General features: G+C 40.0%; 1 protein-coding gene across 1 annotated transcript; it reads left to right on the top strand.

Moving 5' to 3' along the window:
- Positions 1–1928: 1928 nt before the first annotated feature.
- On the top strand, positions 1929–18832 carry epn3b (epsin 3b). The gene is made up of 10 exons (XM_056272079.1): positions 1929–2165; positions 12655–12934; positions 13415–13766; positions 14646–14749; positions 15991–16068; positions 16197–16305; positions 16698–16868; positions 17194–17319; positions 17395–17625; positions 18541–18832. Exons 2-10 carry the CDS (start codon positions 12707–12709, stop codon positions 18825–18827), a joined length of 1686 nt encoding a protein of 561 aa, XP_056128054.1. The 5' UTR covers positions 1929–2165; positions 12655–12706; the 3' UTR covers positions 18828–18832.
- Positions 18833–19744: the final 912 nt, after the last annotated feature.

Genomic DNA, 19744 nt, shown 5'->3' with positions numbered 1-19744 from the left:
ACACACACACACACACACTGCAGGACAGATACAGACCGCTGCTGCACGCACAGACAAGACACACACACACGCACACACACACACACACTGCAGGACAGATACAGACCGCTGCTGCACGCACAGACAAGACACACACACACACACACACACACTGCAGGACAGATACAGACCGCTGCTGCACGCACAGACAAGACACACACACACGCACACACACACACACACTGCAGGACAGATACAGACCGCTGCTGCACGCACAGGCAAGACACACACACACGCACACACACACACACACTGCAGGACAGATAAAGACCGCTGCTGCACACACACGCACACACACACACACACTGCAGGACAGATACAGACCGCTGCTGCACGCACAGGCAAGACACACACACACACACACACACACCTTTGTGATGTTTCAGCACACATTCACACATGCAGTCATGATCCCTACGGTCATCATTAGTCATAAGCTGATGATATGTGTGTGTGTTGCAGGTGTGTGTGCTGATGGAGAGGATGGTGGATTCTCTGTGTGATTTACTCCACGACTCTCAGACGGCACATTAATACTCCTTTAGCTCTTTGTCTAAAGTGTCAAATCTTGATTTTATGTGTCAGCATGTGTACTTTTACTGTCCAGAAGAACATCTTCCCTGCAGTTGGAAACCCCTTTCCTGAACTTTCCTGAAACACTTGAAAAGGTTGTTTGACTGTGAGAGGCTTCAGTAATATCATATGAGGGTTTGAGGAGGTTAATAATGAGCTTGGAGGTGTTACAGTCATTAATCTCTCGGGTGGATGCTGTAACGCCACCATGAGGGCCTTTGTTTATGACCGTCTGATGTATCCATATATTCTGATCAAAATAAACATGTTTGCAAGCAACATTTGAATTGCACATATTTCAGTATTTTATGAAAACTCCTTCCTCTCTGATTAGTGCTTATGCATTGTGTTGTCTCTGTTATAGAGAGTTTATATATAAAATATGCAGAAAATAACAAAATATGTTAATCTTTATAATACAGTAGCAGACCAAACCTTCATAAATAAATAAAATACACAGTAAAAAACTGTTTTAACCCCAACCTGGGTTACACATATTGAGTCACACTATGTTTTTTTTTTTTTTTTCTTTAATTTTTAAAAATGTTAGTGGCAACAAAAAAAACAACAACAAAAAAAACGTTTAAAACCCGTAAGACTTTCATTCATCTTCATTACACAAATGAAGATATTTTTGATGAAATCTGAGAGATTTCTGTACCTCCATTTACAGCTTATGCAACTACCACTTTCTTGCGTAGAAGCTCTCGGATTTCATCAAAAATATCTTCATTTGTGTTCTGAAGATAAACGAAACTATTAAGGTTTTGAAACGACATCAGGGTGAGTAATTAATTACAAGATTTTAATTGTTTGGGTGAATTAACCCTCGAAATGAAGTTCCCGCCGACATGGTTTAAATTGTAACAGTCGAAGCTGCAGTCTGAAGGGTAAGTGGCTACAACTTCTAACTATTATGTACTTACATTTTTTAAACGAAGTTGTAATACTTTTTTGCCAGTTTTTAAGGCCTATTCTCTGGAGAATGCGATTGTAAATGAATAAAAGGCTTGGCATTCCAGTTAGCTCGCTATATCTTTAAATAAAGTAATTAAAACATTATTTAATCACACACAACCTCTCTATTTTCACAATTTAGTCATGAGTTTATATTTTGTATTATTAATGTGTAGCTATAATAGTTAAACCCTGTGTATTTATTTAATACGTGTAACTAAGTATATTGTTTCGTTGATCCGGCAGTGAAGCGGTTAAATGCTGAGTGCGCAGAGCATCTCTCTCTCTCTCTCTCTCTCTCTCTCTCTCTCTCTCTCTCTCTCTCTCTCTCTCTCTCTCTCTCTCTCTCTCGTGATGATGACGGCTCGTGCCTCCACACCGCATGCGTGAGTGTGTGTGTAGATGGATGGATCATTTCTCTCCCACACCACACCGAAAACACTGCAGCATCCACGCGATTCTCCTCCACAGATCGACGACAACACGACCAGATCCATCCTCATCCCGCTCTGTCAGTCGGTATCCCAGGATTCATGTCGGTATCCCAGGGTTCATGTCAGTGTATCGGATCGCGGATGCTCACTGAGATGCTGCAGGTAAGCGGGATTCCTCTCCTCCATTAGCCCTCACGTGTGTCAGTGTGTCAGTGTGCTTGTCTGATAGATTGCAGATGTTCTGTGAGGGATCTGTACCAGAAGAGCTTCTGATGCTCAGTGAAGGCCTACTGGAGCATCCACTCAGTCCTGAGGCTATTTCTGGTGCTCACTCTGATGCTGTGTGTGGGATCTGCTCATGTTGGGTGATTCTCTGGAGATTTAACAATCTTCATGTTACATTATAGGTCAGATTAGATTAAGTGTTAGTTCTGCATCTTTCCCCACAGTAAAAGTGAAGCGTATCTTCCTTCTTTAAAGCATCACGATTCTAAAGAATCATAGAACACCAATAAGATTATTCATAGAAACTTGAGAATGTTCTACAATGAGTTTATTAGAACTTTGAAATGTGTTATCATAGACATCACGGAATTCAAAAGGGTTAAATGACTTCACATATGAAATGTTCAGTTCACAAAAGGTTCAGTTACAGCATATCAACTTGAAAAGGTTCTTCTCTTTAGTTAGGAATTAAAATGTTCAGTACATAATTAGATTCTTCATAGAAACTTGAGAATGTTCTACAATAACGTTTTAAGAACTTTGAAATGTTCTTATCATAGACATCGCGGAATGCAAGGGGTTAAATGACATCATATATGAAATGTTCTAATTAAGTTACATCATAGAAACTTGAAAAGGTTCTACTCTTTAGCTAAAATGTTCTATGATGCCATGGAACTCAAAAGGGTTAAACGAGGACAGTAACTTTATAAAGGTTCTACAATGATTTTACTAGGAAAGTGTAACTGAAACTGAACCGAAAACATTCTATTGACTTATTTTCAAAACATTCTAGGATTCATTTGAACAGAGCATAGTGGTGGAAAAAAACGTAGTTCCCTCGCAAAACCTTTTGAGCTCTTTGAAGCAAAGTTTTTCGGCAAAAGGCAAAGTTTTTTTTGCGAGAGAACGCAAACTTTCTTAGGGAAACACAAAACGTTTACTCAGAGAACGCAAAAGCATTGACAAATATGTTTCCCTTCACCATGTCCCTTTAGGGGCTCCGTAGATTTGTAATGATCCAATCGTACATTATGTTGTTGAATATGCATAAATATGGCTTCATCTATCAACCGTCCACATTATTTAAACATTGAAAACGACTTTTGTGCGGAAAAAATGGTTCCCGCAATTATAAAGATGATAAATATTACGAGAACTTCACAACTGTTTTCAAATCGTTAAAAGAAGGTTCAAACACTTTTATGCTAAGAACGTTGACATATACTTAAAAATGTTCTATAACATTGCAGAACTAAAAAAGGTTCAATGACATCATACTTCGCTTAACAAGGAGATGATACTTCAATATGGCTGCGGCGAATCTCTCACTCGGTCTGCAACGCAAGCGAAACTAGTAGATGTGAAATAATATTAGCTTTTTTTTTTTTTGTACAGTAATTATTTGATATACAAGTGAATACAAACTTTAAGTTATTCAGGAAGATCACCTCAGGAAGTTTTCTCTCAGGACAGGAGACAAAATGACCGTCGATAAACCGATCCGGTTTAATCCAGTTTGGCAAGCCAGCAGTGGGTTACTATAACCCAGCAGGCTGGGTAGATTGTGAGGAGTTGCATCATTTCTAGTGTCAGAGAAACATAACCCAGCAGTGGGTTACACGACAATGTGAAAATGACCCAACAGGCAGAACCCAGCAGTCTGGGTAAAACAAATAACCCAGCTAATTTTAGAGTGTATGAACTTGAAAACGTTCTACTGTGACTTTATTAGGACTTAAAATGTTTTATGACGTCAAAGTGACTTAAGGTTCTGCTATATGACTTTATTAGGACTTAAAATGTGTTATGACGTCAAAGTGACTTAAGGTTCTGCTATATGACTTTATTAGGACTTAAAATGTGTTATGACGTCATAGTGACCCACTAAACAACATGATGTCCAAAAGACGTCTTTTCAACGTCTTTGTCACAAAAATCGGACGTTGAAAAGACGTCCACTGAGGAGCCAGAATGAAAGTTTTTATGACGTCTTTTTTTGACGTGTTCTGCATGTCCGATATAGCCTAGACGTTCATGGACCCTCTTCGTACAAGGTTAAAAACTAGTTCAAATGTGGCCATCGTGGACATATTTTCAACATCATTTATGGTCTCATTTAGACAATTTATACTGTTTCTGGACCAAATAAACACTCAGGATGCATTAAATTAAAACTCATGTTTATATCAATGTAATTTCCTTACATTGTTTAGATGAGGTTTAGATGTTGATATGTTTCATTTTAAGTTACCATTGTGGTGATCAGTGTTTGCTTTAGTTGGGCTCTTGGTCCCAGTTCTTCTTATTTTAACTTTTCTTTGGCTGTTGTAACTGCGTGTTTGTATAATACCATTGTGGCAGAGAAAGCCAAGAAAAAGTAAAATCGGCTGTCATCAGCTCCTTGTTGATGATGACAAAATCAACACAAAGTGAGCATTAAATGTTGTGTTTGGACTTATGTCTTTATATCTGGGATTTATAAGCTCCAATCTTGTGGAACTGCATTATTTGGACCAGTACCATTAAAATGATCACTTACTTAAAGGTGGATAAAAGCATGTGTACACAATGTTTTGAGCAAGTGTATCATGTAGTCACACACATACATCAAGATTTTGCTTATGATTCTCAACAACGGTGACAACCAAAACAAAAAAGCTTGGGAATCAAGGATGTTTTGTACTATGAAAGCTACTCATCATGCATTGCAGCATGAAGCTTTTTTTATTGTCACCATTGTTGTGAATCATACGCAAAAGCTTGATGTCAGCGTGTGCCTATATGGTACTTTTTCTCATAACATTGTGTAAACATGCTTTTTTTATCCACCTTCAAATAAGTGATCATTGTAATGGTACTGGTCCAAATAATGCAGTTCCACAAGATTGGGGCTTATAAATGTCAGATATAAAGACAACTGGTTCTGCTATATGACTTTATTAGGACTTAAAATGTTTAATGACGTCATAGTAACTTAAGGTTCTGCTATATGACTTTATTAGGACTTAAAATGTTTAATGACGTCATAGTAACTTAAGGTTCTGCTATATGACTTTATTAGGACTTAAAATGTTTTATGATGTCATAGTGACTTAAGGCTCTGCTATATGACTTTATTAGGACTTAAAATGTTTAATGACGTCATAGTGACTTAAGGCTCTGCTATATGACTTTATTATGACTTAAAATGTTTTATGATGTCATAGTGACTTAAGGTTCTGCTATATGACTTTCTTAGGACTTAAAATGTTTAATGACGTCATAGTGACTTAAGGTTCTGCTATGACTTTTTAAGGACATATGGCATCAAAGAGCTAAAAAAAGGGTTCAATGACATATGAATATTAATAGTTCTATGGCATCTTTGAAACTCAAGGTTTTCTTGTGGCATCATGGTGGCTTTAAAATGCTCTATGACATCACAGGAGGACGCTTTCAAGTTCATATTACATCACTGAAACCGGTAAAGGCTCTTCTGTGGCATCAGCTTTGGCCCTTTAATGTGAGTGAGAAGAATCTGTGATCACCGCAGGAATATGGAATAATCTAATAAGCAAAGCATTAAAAGGCCATTGCCAGAATGAAGCGTCTCCGTGGGGATGTTCTCGATGAAAGTGTGTCGTGTTGTGGAGCAGATGTCTCCGCTGAGATCACACTCATCTGTGCTCAGATACTCAGATACTCGCATCACACAGTGTGTGTGTGTGTGTGTGTGTGTGTGTGTGTGTGTTTCTGGACCTGCTGCTGTGTTTATTTCCTGCAGGTTAACCAGGACTACAAGCCAAGTAGATCCGCACCATCAGCTTAGGTCATTAATGTTCTAACAATGTTTCATTTTGGTTGAAACAAAACATTTTTTATATTGTAAGTAGCTGGCATTTATGGTCAACTAATATAGGATTATCGGTAACACTTTACAATAAAGTTCATTAACATTAGTTACCTTAGGTAACATGAACTAAGCATGAACAATACTTCTACAGCATTTATTAATCTTAATTAATATTAATTTCAACATTTACTAATACGTTATTAAAATCAAAGGTAGTATTTGTTACATTAGTTAATGCTCTGTGAACAAACATGAACAAACAATGAACAGCTGGATTTTTATTCACTAATATTAACAAAGATTAATAAATACTGTAACAAATGTATTACTCATTGTTAGTTAATATACATTAAGTAATGTTAACTAATGAACCTTATTGTAAAGTGTTCCCGGATTATCAATGGCTGAAATTTAGAGAGAGCAGAGGACGACTGATGATTAAAATGCTGGTAATATTATATACACTCTTAAAAATGGTTCTTTATTGGCATTGATGGTTCCATAAATAATCTTTAACTTCCATGGAACTTTCCTCTGAACAAAAGCTTCTTTAGATTATTAAAAGGCTCTTTTTTAAAATGAACGGTTCACTGAAAGGTTCTTCTATGGCATCACCCTTTTGAAAGCTTTATTTTTAAGATTGTATTACAGTTTAATTATAGTAAATGAGACATAAACAAGCACAATATGTACTCTTAATTCATAAAAAGGGCAAACTCAAACTTTTATTGCCCAAGTGAACAAGGTTAATTGCTGATGCCGGTCATAAATCTTAAAAATTGGCAAATATCAGCTCATTATCCGGCCTGGCTGATATATCAGTGAGAGTGAAAACATTATTTGAACTTATTCGCATAACGTCCTAGGAATAGTACATCATGTTGTTGAAAATGCATACATACTGCTTCATCTAGACTAGATTGTCCTCATTATTTAAACATTGAAAACATTTGGAAACTGTACAAAAAATTGTTCCCACACTTATGATGGCGTTCTTTAAATGGAGCAAAACTTCACGAATTTCTCCAAAAACTCCTAATATTGTTAGAACCATTCTCAGATATTAATAATAACATCATAGGGATGTTTACCAAAATGTAACATTCCCTGTTAGGAGATAATGTACCTCGAGTTATTAAAATATTTAAAGTTATCCCTTCACAAGTGAAACTCTAAATAAAAGCATTTATTCTTAGATTATCATCTACAAGTGTGTTGTATTTCTTCACACCCAAGGCCATCTTCATTAATCCCAATGATCTAGTTCTGAAGAGTGCTGATATTAGCGGCTCCTGGACTAGCAGTTGTACCAGTTTTCCTTCTCTGGAAACGTGTGGAAGGGATGTATACTGAGTGTTAAAGTCTCGTGGGTGAATGACAGGAGCTGATGAGCTCTTCACAGAGGAGCGCTGTGTTTAGAGAAGAAGGAAGGAAGGATTAGGTTTTGCCGCACACACAGAAATGCAAAGTCAGGAGCGCAGCCGTGAAGGGCAGAGGTGTGCCGCCAGGTCCGCTGACACTACAGCTTTACTGATAAACACTGTTACTGTAAAAACCTGCTGACTGGTTAACGGTACGTTCGCTTACTCTATATGGGATTCATGTTATTTTACAGTAAAATACTGTAGTTTTAGAAGTGAAAAAAGAACAAGTCATCTTATAATTTACAGCGAAAAAACGCTTGCCGTTGACTTTCCCAGAATTCTCTGTGCGACAGCTCACATTTGATAGTTTTTCACTGAAATAACTTTCTTCGTGGTTTTTTTCTTATCGATTAGGCATAATGTGCATCGTGGATCTCATGTTGTTAACTCTTTCCCCGCCAGCGTTTTATTTTTTTTATTTTTTTTTAAGTTGCCAGCCACCGCCAGCATTTTTGATCATTTTCACCAAAGTTTCATGACCCGCAGAATATTTTATTTAATGAATATCTGAACCTGAAATATCAAAAGAAAGAACAGAGCCTCTGCGTTTAAACAACAAGATTAAGTGTAGTGAACTCTTCAGATTAAGTGTAGTGAACTCTTCTGATTAAGTGTAGTGAACTCTTCAGATTAAGTGTAGTGAACCCTTCAGATTAAGTGTAGTGAACCCTTCAGATTAAGTGTAGTGAACCCTTCAGATTAAGTGTAGTGAACCCTTCAGATTAAGTGTAGTGAACCCTTCAGATTAAGTGTAGTGAACCCTTCAGATTAAGTGTAGTGAACCCTTCAGATTAAGTGTAGTGAACCCTTCAGATTAAGTGTAGTGAACCCTTCAGATTAAGTGTAGTGAACTCTTCAGATTAAGTGTAGTGAACCCTTCAGATTAAGTGTAGTGAACTCTTCAGATTAAGTGTAGTGAACTCTTCAGATTAAGTGTAGTGAACTCTTCAGATTAAGTGTAGTGAACTCTTCAGATTAAGTTTAGTGAACTCTTCAGATTAAGTGTAGTGAACTCTTCAGATTAAGTGTAGTGAACCCTTCAGATTAAGTGTAGTGAACCCTTCAGATTAAGTGTAGTGAACCCTTCAGATCAAGAGTAGTGAACCCTTCAGATTAAGTGTAGTGAACCCTTCAGATTAAGTGTAGTGAACCCTTCAGATTAAGTGTAGTGAACTCTTCAGATTAAGTGTAGTGAACCCTTCAGATTAAGTGTAGTGAACTCTTCAGATTAAGTGTAGTGAACCCTTCAGATTAAGTGTAGTGAACCCTTCAGATTAAGTGTAGTGAACTCTTCAGATTAAGTGTAGTGAACTCTTCAGATTAAGTGTAGTGAACCCTTCAGATTAAGTGTAGTGAACTCTTCAGATTAAGTGAAGTGAACTCTTCAGATCAAGAGTAGTGAACCCTTCAGATTAAGTGTAGTGAACTCTTCAGATTAAGTGTAGTGAACTCTTCAGATTAAGTGTAGTGAGTGAACTCTTCAGATTAAGTGTGGTGAACCCTTCAGATTAAGTGTAGTGAACTCTTCAGATTAAGTGAAGTGAACCCTTCAGATTAAGTGTAGTGAACTCTTCAGATTAAGTGTAGTGAACCCTTCAGATTAAGTGTAGTGAACTCTTCAGATTAAGTGTAGTGAACCCTTCAGATTAAGTGTAGTGAACCCTTCAGATTAAGTGTAGTGAACTCTTCAGATTAAGTGTAGTGAACTCTTCAGATCAAGAGTAGTGAACCCTTCAGATTAAGTGTAGTGAACTCTTCAGATTAAGTGTGGTGAACTCTTCAGATTAAGTGTAGTGAATTCTTCAGATTAAGTGTAGTGAACTCTTCAGATTAAGTGTAGTGAACTCTTCAGATTAAGTGTAGTGAACTCTTCAGATTAAGTGTAGTGAATTCTTCAGATTAAGTGTAGTGAACCCTTCAGATTAAGTGTAGTGAACCCTTCAGATTAAGTGTAGTGAACTCTTCAGATTAAGTGTAGTGAACTCTTCAGATTAAGTGTAGTGAACTCTTCAGATTAAGTGTAGTGAACTCTTCAGATTAAGTGTAGTGAATTCTTCAGATTAACTGTAGTGAACCCTTCAGATTAAGTGTAGTGAACTCTTCAGATTAAGTGTAGTGAACCCTTCAGATTAAGTGTAGTGAACTCTTCAGATTAAGTGAAGTGAACTCTTCAGAATAAGTGTAGTGAACTCTTCAGATTAAATGTAGTGAACTCTTCAGATTAAGTGTAGTGAACTCTTCAGATTAAGTGTAGTGAACTCTTCAGATTAAGTGTAGTGAACTCTTCAGATTAAGTGTAGTGAACTTCAGATTAAGTGTAGTGAACTCTTCAGATTAAGTGTAGTGAACTCTTCAGATTAAGTGTAGTGAACTCTTCAGATTAAGTGTAGTGAACTCTTCAGATCAAGTGTAGTGAACTCTTCAGATCAAGTGTAGTGAACTCTTCAGATTAAGTGTAGTGAATTCTTCAGATTAAGTGTAGTGAACTCTTCAGATTAAGTGTAGTGAATTCTTCAGATTAAGTGTAGTGAACCCTTCAGATTAAGTGTAGTGAACTCTTCAGATTAAGTGTAGTGAACTCTTCAGATTAAGTGTAGTGAACTCTTCAGATTAAGTGTAGTGAACTCTTCAGATTAAGTGTAGTGAACTCTTCAGATTAAGTGTAGTGAATTCTTCAGATTAACTGTAGTGAACCCTTCAGATTAAGTGTAGTGAACTCTTCAGATTAAGTGTAGTGAACTCTTCAGATTAAGTGTAGTGAACTCTTCAGATCAAGTGTAGTGAACTCTTCAGATTAAGTGTAGTGAATTCTTCAGATTAAGTGTAGTGAACTCTTCAGATTAAGTGTAGTGAATTCTTCAGATTAAGTGTAGTGAACTCTTCAGATTAAGTGTAGTGAACTCTTCAGATTAAGTGTAGTGAACTCTTCAGATTAAGTGTAGTGAACTCTTCAGATTAAGTGTAGTGAACTCTTCAGATTAAGTGTAGTGAATTCTTCAGATTAACTGTAGTGAACCCTTCAGATTAAGTGTAGTGAACTCTTCAGATTAAGTGTAGTGAACTTCAGATTAAGTGTAGTGAACTCTTCAGATTAAGTGTAGTGAACTCTTCAGATTAAGTGTAGTGAACTCTTCAGATTAAGTGTAGTGAACCCTTCAGATTAACTGTAGTGAACTCTTCAGATTAAGTGTAGTGAACTCTTCAGATTAAGTGTAGTGAACTCTTCAGAATAAGTGTAGTGAACTCTTCAGATTAAGTGTAGTGAACTCTTCAGATTAAGTGTAGTGAACTCTTCAGATTAAGTGTAGTGAACTCTTCAGATTAAGTGTAGTGAACTCTTCAGATTAAGTGTAGTGAACTCTTCAGAATAAGTGTAGTGAACTCTTCAGATTAAGTGTAGTGAACCCTTCAGATTAAGTGTAGTGAACTCTTCAGAATAAGTGTAGTGAACTCTTCAGATTAAGTGTAGTGAACTCTTCAGAATAAGTGTAGTGAACTCTTCAGATTAAGTGTAGTGAACTCTTCAGAATAAGTGTAGTGAACTCTTCAGATTAAGTGTAGTGAACTCTTCAGAATAAGTGTAGTGAACTCTTCAGATTAAGTGTAGTGAACCCTTCAGATTAAGTGTAATGAACTCTTCAGATTAAGTGTAATGAACTCTTCAGATTAAGTGTAGTGAACTCTTCAGATTAACTGTAGTGAACTCTTCTCTAACCCTCCAGTGTCGTCTGAATGAAAGAAACGCGGCTGTGACGTGAGTCAGAGCGTGTCGCTGTCCTCTGCTGGTCTCGGGGAGCCCGTGGGCTGATGGGTAACAGCGTGAGTCGGCTCTTTGCGGGCGTTTGTGACTCATGCATGACACATTTGTTCATTAGCAGAGGCTTTCAGGCAGCATGTCAGATGCTTTAATATCATTGGGTCTGTAATCTGGGAATCGAACCCTTCACCTGAATGTTGCGAGCGCAGGGAAGCAGATGAAGTATACAGAGATAATGCCGACCCACTTTCTGTGCCGTGTTCTTTAAGATAAGTGCTAACTGGAGAGCCGAGCTGAATTATTGATGATCCTGAAAATGGTAATCGCTCTGGTCTCGCTGCAAATGAAGAGGGAGGGGGCATTTTTAATGAGCTCAACTGTGTCCACTAATGTGTTCAAAAGCTGGTTAACCCTCTATGACCACATGATGAACAGAAACTACAATAAACCAGGTTTAGGAAATGACTTTTGACCTCTGATCCAGGGAACTGTCTTTCATACTTAACAATGGAAACATTTGAAAGCATTATTTTATTGGTAAATGGAAAAATGAACTGTAAACCTCTTACAAATTAAATTTTATATAAAAATTTTTACATTTTATTTATTCACCAACAATAAAACAATAGCTATTTTATTTCTGTCATCTTCTTTATCATACTTTAAGTGATTTTATCATTTTTAATTAGTTAAATTAAAATTGTAGTTAAGTTTAAAATGTAATTATTTTTTTTTTATTTCTATTTAACTTTAACAAATTCAGTTTTAGTCATTTTAATACCTCATCTATTGAAAATGTAATTTCTTATTTTCAATTTCTAATTTTCGTGAATTGTTTTAAATTTAAGTTTTTATCCAATATTTGATTTTATTTCAGGTTTATTTCAATAAAACGATTTTTAATAGTTTAGATTATCAATACCATCCGTGATTCTGATGTAGATTAGATTTCCATGATGCGTGTGGAGTTGTTTAGTGTGTTGCTAAGTAGTTTCTGAATGCATTATAGTCATGTTTCATCTGCACATGATACCAATATTGATATACTAATATGTTTATAATCATATCAATACACTATAATAAACATGCTAATTTTGTACTAAATATTCCATACAGACCATTTACATTAAACAATTTTGAAGACAAAAATATCAAGACAAAAACATATGTTGAAGTCTATCAGATTTTTCGTAAACACAAATATCCACTTAGGTTTGTTCCCTTGGTAACTAAAATACTCTATCCCTTTACACATAACAAAACTAGCATTCCATAAAACTATGAGTCAATATGACTTCATAAAGCCGAGAAGCATTTCATTACAGTTTTTGAAGTGTAAAACCACCTGTTTTTTCACATGCGTGAGATTTATAAATGTCGTGTTAATGTGTGTGTGTCTCACTCTCACAGCTCTGGCTCTCTTTAGCGTGAGCGTCTGCGTCGTCCCACACACACCGTCGCCATGACGACCTCGGCCCTGCGCCGGCAGGTGAAGAACATCGTGCACAACTACTCGGATGCGGAGATCAAGGTGCGGGAGGCGACCTCCAACGACCCCTGGGGCCCGTCCAGCTCGCTGATGTCGGAGATCGCGGAGCTGACCTTCAGCGTCGGGGCCTTCAGCGAGGTCATGGCCATGGTGTGGAAGCGCCTCAACGACCACGGCAAGAACTGGAGACACGTCTACAAGGTGCCCGAGTCTGGCCTCTAGGGGACTTCACCCAGAAATTAAACTTAGCCCAATATCTACCTAGGAAATCGCCTAGTGTTAATCTGCATTGCTATGTGTACTCGTTGTGAATACGCAGACCACAAGAACTAAATAGTTTTTTTTTTTTTTTTATCATTTTTACTCACGACATGCTATCTGGCAACACAGGGTTCCATTCATTATGCTAAGCTAAACTAGCGCCGGCGCTGCCACACTAAGACAATGCATGCACTGAGACAAAAATGCGTTTGCCCACCTATCTAAATGTAGGGGATACGGTGAATAACCCCTATTTCAAAAAACGGTGGCGTGTTCCTTTAAGCAGACACGTTCAGTTTACGCGATCGGTGCTGTGGTGGGCATGTTTCTTTACACCGACTTTCGTAGCAAGCCTAGTCTAATTTACAAAGTGTATAATGATGAGCGGGTGTCGTTTGTGTGTGTGTGTGTGTGGTCCAGGCTCTGACGCTGCTGGACTATCTGGCCAAGACGGGTTCGGAGCGGGTCGCCCAGCAGTGCCGCGAGAACGCCTTCACCATCCAGACGCTGCGCGACTTCCAGTACGTGGACCGGGACGGCCGGGACCAGGGCGTGAACGTGCGCGAGAAGGCCAAGCATCTGGTGGCTCTGCTGCGGGACGAGGAGCGTCTGAGGCAGGAGAGGGCGCAGGCGCTGAAGACCAAAGAGAGGATGGCGGGCGGGGGGGCGGCTCCTCCCGCGTGTCCCAGCCGGCGCAGCAGTCAGCCTAGCATGGCCGCGCTGTACGGCGAGGAGTTTAGCCACTCCAGGGGATCCCCGTCCTCTTTCAACTGTGAGTAGGGTTAGGTACTGTTAAAGGTGCAGTGTGTGATGTTTAGCGGCATCTAGTGGTGAGGTTGCGAACTGCACCCAACACAAGTTACGGTGGTCGACGGGAAATGAATGATCAACTCTAAAGACACCAACTTTATAACATCTTGTTCAGGTTTGATTCTAATTATAATGAAACTAATGAAAAACTGTTTGTTTTTTCGGTACAAAAAAAAAGCTAAACTTTGACAAAAAGGTAATTTTCATTGTTATAATTGTGATTGCATAAGTTGTAGATATGAATCCAACTGGAAAAACTTGTGAAAAGATGTTTTTCAGTCAAATAGTGATGCTCTGCAGCCGTCTACTGGTTAAAGTGATCATTTTTTACTTTTAAAACTGCATTTTCCAAAAGATGGGCAATAATCTTACTCGAAACCACGTCAAATTATCCATGTGAAATGTCGGTCTTTTATAAAGTGATTTTACATAAAAAGCTGTTTTTTTTTATAAAAACCTATTTAAAAAAATATTGTATAATTTATTTATATAAATTTTTAAAAAATATAATAAATCATAATAAAAAAATATAATAAAGTGTGGAGTAAAAACATTAATAAACTATATTATATTGCATTTCTGTCAACAGATCCTCCTAAATATTACACACTGCACCTTTAAGTTTTAAATCACAGCTCTCATCACAGCTGCTTCTGTCATGTGGTGTTTATAGTCTAATGAGGCCGTGTGACAGCGACACACAAAGACACACACACACACACACACACACACACACACACACACAGTATAACTGAAGTGAGATGGCAATGCTTTATGACAGTAATCACATACATTACACTCATAAATATAAAGATTAATGTCCGTTCACTCTGTCTGTCAGCGTCGTCCTCGTCTCCCCGAGCCTCTGATCTGGAACAGACTCGACCGCAGACCAGCGGAGAAGAAGAGCTACAACTGCAGCTCGCCCTGGCCATGAGCAGAGAGGTACACACACACACACACACACACACACACACACCGCAGACCAGCGGAGAAGAAGAGCTACAACTGCAGCTCGCACTGGCCATGAGCAGAGAGGTACACACACACACACACACACACACACACACACCGCAGACCAGCGGAGAAGAAGAGCTACAACTGCAGCTCGCACTGGCCATGAGCAGAGAGGTACACACACACACACACACACACACACACACACACACACACACACACACACCGCAGACCAGCGGAGAAGAAGAGCTACAACTGCAGCTCGCACTGGCCATGAGCAGAGAGGTACACACACACACACACACACACACACACACACACACACACACACACACACACACACACCGCAGACCAGCGGAGAAGAAGAGCTACAACTGCAGCTCGCCCTGGCCATGAGCAGAGAGGTACACACACACACACACACACACACACACACACACACACACACACACACACACACACACACCGCAGACCAGCGGAGAAGAAGAGCTACAACTGCAGCTCGCCCTGGCCATGAGCAGAGAGGTACACACACACACACACACACACACACACACACACACACCGCAGACCAGCGGAGAAGAAGAGCTACAACTGCAGCTCGCCCTGGCCATGAGCAGAGAGGTACACACACACACACACAGACACACTCACACATACACACACACACACACCGCAGACCAGCGGAGAAGAAGAGCTACAACTGCAGCTCGCTCTGGCCATGAGCAGAGAGGTACACACACACTCACACACACACACACACACACACACACACACTCACACGCACACTCCCTCTCTTCTTTACATTAGACTGTTTCCTGTAAACGATCTCTGTTGGTTTTCAGTGTCTGTGGTGTTTGATGTAGTAAATGAACACAGGCAGTGTTGGAGTCTTTCTTTCCCAGCATGCATCAGCCGGAGCGTTTCCATCTCGATCCACTGTCTGTGTGAGTGTGTGTGTGTGTGTGTGTGTGTTTTGGAGCACTTTTGACTGTAAAGCTGCTTTGAAACAATCTATATTGTTAAAATATATATAGTTTAAAGTTCCTCCTCTAACTATATTTCTGTGTTCTCTCATGTATTGTCCTGGATCTGTGCCTGAGCTCATTAACCTCCTGCTCGTTTAATCCTGATTAATCCTTCACTGAGTATCTGCCCGACGGCGCCCCCTTCAGGAGGGTGTGTGTTGATCTCGTGTGTGTGTGTTGATCATGTGTCCTGTCCCGCAGGAGCAGCGCGGTCGCCATGGAGACGACCCTCAGCCTCGTCTGCAGAAGGTCGTGCAGGAGGGCGAGAGACAGTCAGAGGTGAGACAGAGAGAGAGAGACTTTCTACGTTTGCATGCACAACCTTTGTTTCAATCGGACTGAATTCATAAATCTGAATGTGCATGTACACGTATGAACACCTGCTGACGCTTGCTTTCCTCTCGCAGTCGGCCATCATCGATCTGGTGGATGTGTTCGGTCCCGCGCCGCTGGGCGACGACCCCTGGGACGCCCCGCCCACCTGCTCCGTGACCTCTGACCCCTGGGACTCTGTCGGTCAGTCATCAATGCGCTAGTCGCGTTCACACATTCGTTTTTAATAATAGTTGGCGATTTCATCTGCACGTCCCCAGAAAATATTGCTGTCACGATGTGAATGCCTCTTTAAATTTCATTCAACTGTACAAACGTTACGATTTATCAGTATTTTGATCATTTTAAAACTATGTAGCGTTAAATGTTTCAGCGTTATTTTAACATTTTTATCAATGCTGAAACAACTGATGACATTATTTCAACCACATTTAAACGTAGAAGGGCAGTTACGTAAAAATATCTAAAAACAATATAACATTGCTGTAAATCTATGACGGTCGCTGATTTCATTCTATAGTAAAAATGCAACAAAAATAAAACATTTGTGGATGTTGTTTCTGCTTCAGCTGCAGTGAAGTCCAATAACCCGGTGGTTGGTAGTCCCTGGAAGGCCCGCCCTCCCTCCAGTAGCCCCGCCCACCCCTGGGGAACCAACCAATCACCTCCTGACCCCTGGGATGCCCCGCCTTCAAACTCCACCACTAATATGGATGGAAAAGTCTGGAGGAGCCCAGCGCGCACAGGTACAACGCATGATGGGCCCTATTGTCACCATCTTAGTCCACTTAATCCACTTCTGCTAGTTTAACGACGGGTAAAAGAGGTCTAAAAGGCTCGTCCCTATTATCTTAATGAGTAATGGGTGTGTTCTGAATAAACCAATCAGAGTCTCGTCTCCCATTCCCTTCAAAAGCCAGTTGCGTTCGCGCCATGGCGGATTCGCTATTCACATGGCGGGATTTACAAGCGGGAAGACTGAACGCTTCTCTAGCAAGGGGACGGATCTGCTTATCGTGTAAAATATGTTCTCTAGAGATCCATCTCTATATTCTCTGCTCTTCATTCCAGTCCCGAGCGGGAAGGACCCGTTTTCCATTCCAGAGGAGGAGGAGCTTACAGTGGAGGGGGAGGGGCCTATTGTGGAAGGGGCGGGGCCTATCCAAGTGTTCAGCCCTCGCTGTGAGAGTCCCGCAGGTCCTCATCAGACCCTCTTCACACTCGTTTCCCTCTCTGAGTTGAGTTGAAGCTCATTCGCATCTCTCGTTCCAGATGCCGATCAGTTCGGCGAGTTGGTGGGGGGCGTTCAAGTGAACGGGTGGGGAAGTGACAGTCCGGAGACCTTTGACCTCTCTCGTCTCGGGCCTCCCATCGACGCGGTGACCCAGAGACAGTGCCGGACCCCTGAGGCGTTCCTCGGACCCACCGCCGCCTCCCTCGTCAACCTGGACACACTGATCCCAGCCAACCCACCGGCCAAGAGCAAAAACCCCTTTCTGTCAGGTAGGAACTCTTCATTCACACTCGTCGGTGGTGGAAATGTATCTAGTTTTAAAGTAGTTCACTTTAAAATTTAAATCTCCTGTTAATTTACATACCCCCACGTCATCCAAGATGTTCATGTCTTTCTTTCTTCAGTCGAAAATAAACTAAGGTTTTTGAGGGAAACGTTCCAGGATGTTTCTCCATATAGAGACTTCAATGGAGTCCAACGGGTCGAAGGTCCAGATGTGAGTTTCGGTGCAGCTTCACAGTCTCGACACGATCCCAGGCGAGGAATAAGAGTCTTATCTAGACAAACCATCCGCCATTTTCTAAATAAAATAAACATTTATATACTTTTTAACCACAAATGCTCGTCTTGCACATTACATAATCACGTTGAAATCCGGTAAAAAAATGTAGGGTAGGGCGAAAAACTCCATTTCAGATGGTCCTCCAACTTCAAAATCGTCCGTTGTTTTACCATTTATTTGTAAAAAAAAAAATTTGTAAAAAAGTCTTTGCACATTCACTTTGTAAACACTAGGTCGGTACTTTCGCCCACGTCACGCTTGACCTTTCAACGTGATTACGTAATGTGTGGCGCATCACAGCTGGTGCAAGACGAGCGTTTGTGGTAAAAAAGTATATAAATGTTTAGTTTTGTTATAAAATGGCGGATGGTTTGTCTAGATGAGACTCTTATTCCTCGGCTGGGATCGTGTCGAGACTTTGAAGCTGCACTGAAACTCACATCTGGACCTTCAAACACCATTGAAGTCACTATATGGAGAAACATCCTGGAACGTTTCCCTCAAAAACCTTCATTTCTTTTCGACTGAAGAAAAAAAGGATGACGTGAGTAAATGATCAGGAAATTTTAATTCTGAAGTGACCTACTCCTTGAAGAAATGATTGGCTGATTGTGTGTCTCAGGTCTGAGCTCGCCGTCTCCCACAAACCCTTTCCACTGTGATCCGCCGAGACTGACCCTGAATCAGATGCGTCCTCACTCCACCTCTCCGCTGCCGGCTCCCGCTCTACCCTACAGCGCTTCTCTTCCTCAACCCCTCCTGCAGCAGAAGCCCCAGACTCTGCCCTCGTCCCACACACAGCCGCCCCACGGCCTGCTGGATCTGCCCAGCAACCTCCCGCTGCCCCTGCTGCCACTCACACCCTGCAGCCGACACACACCTCCGCAGGGCCACAACCCCTTCCTCTGAGGACCCGCCCCGGGTCACACCCCCACACCGGATCACCGAGATTCAGGTTCAGTGTGAACGGACTGAAGCGGTCATTTGAAGTCCGCAGTGTTACAGTGACACTATCCTTCCAATAGATACGACACACATTTAATGACTTAAAGCGTTCGTTCGGCTGTGTTCTGCGTGATAATTAAAGCGCGAGACTGGATTATCACATCTATATCGAGCTTAAAGTCAACATGAACTCAAGTCAGACTCCGTTTACTTTGCTTATACACCGTCCTGATCTTATTGTGTCGTCACTGCATGTTATATTCCAAAAACCTTTGGTTATAATCACAATATTTCGTCGTGCTCTGTCCCTTAATTGCCTGGCATCATCTAGGTCAGGAGTTTTCAATCTTGCCACGGACCCTCATCCTAAAATCTACAAGGCAGATATATACATTTGACCCAAAGTATTACATTGAAATTTTATTAAATATTAAATAAATGTTAATACTATAATTGTGTGTAAAATATTATTTGGAAAATATTATGTATTATTACTATAAATTGAGCTTTTTTTTTTTTTTTTACTTATTATTATTAATTTATTATTATTATTATTATTATATTTGCATGTAAAGACTAGGGCTGCACTGTATTAGAAAAAAAATGGTCTTGTGATGTTTTGCTTTTCTGCGATATATAGTGTATTCATTTACACGCTTGCAGCTCATAAAACCACTTTATTCTCAGTAAATGATGTTTCTGAGACGTAAAAACTGTATCATAATCTATGTTTATATATTTATATATTATAACATGTATTATACGCATATATATAGTTAATTAAATCGCAACTTGCGTGATTTCACAGTTGCACAGTCTCATATTGTGAATTTGCGATATAATATTTTTCCGATATATTATGCAGCCTTAGTAAAGACCCA

Source organism: Rhinichthys klamathensis, unplaced genomic scaffold (genome assembly GCF_029890125.1).
Source record: "Rhinichthys klamathensis goyatoka isolate OS25496 unplaced genomic scaffold, OSU_Roscu_1.1 h1tg000330l_1, whole genome shotgun sequence".
Taxonomy (NCBI): Eukaryota; Metazoa; Chordata; class Actinopteri; order Cypriniformes; family Leuciscidae; genus Rhinichthys; species Rhinichthys klamathensis.
Note: the sequence above shows the minus strand (reverse complement) of the source record. Positions and strands in the feature narration are given on the sequence as shown.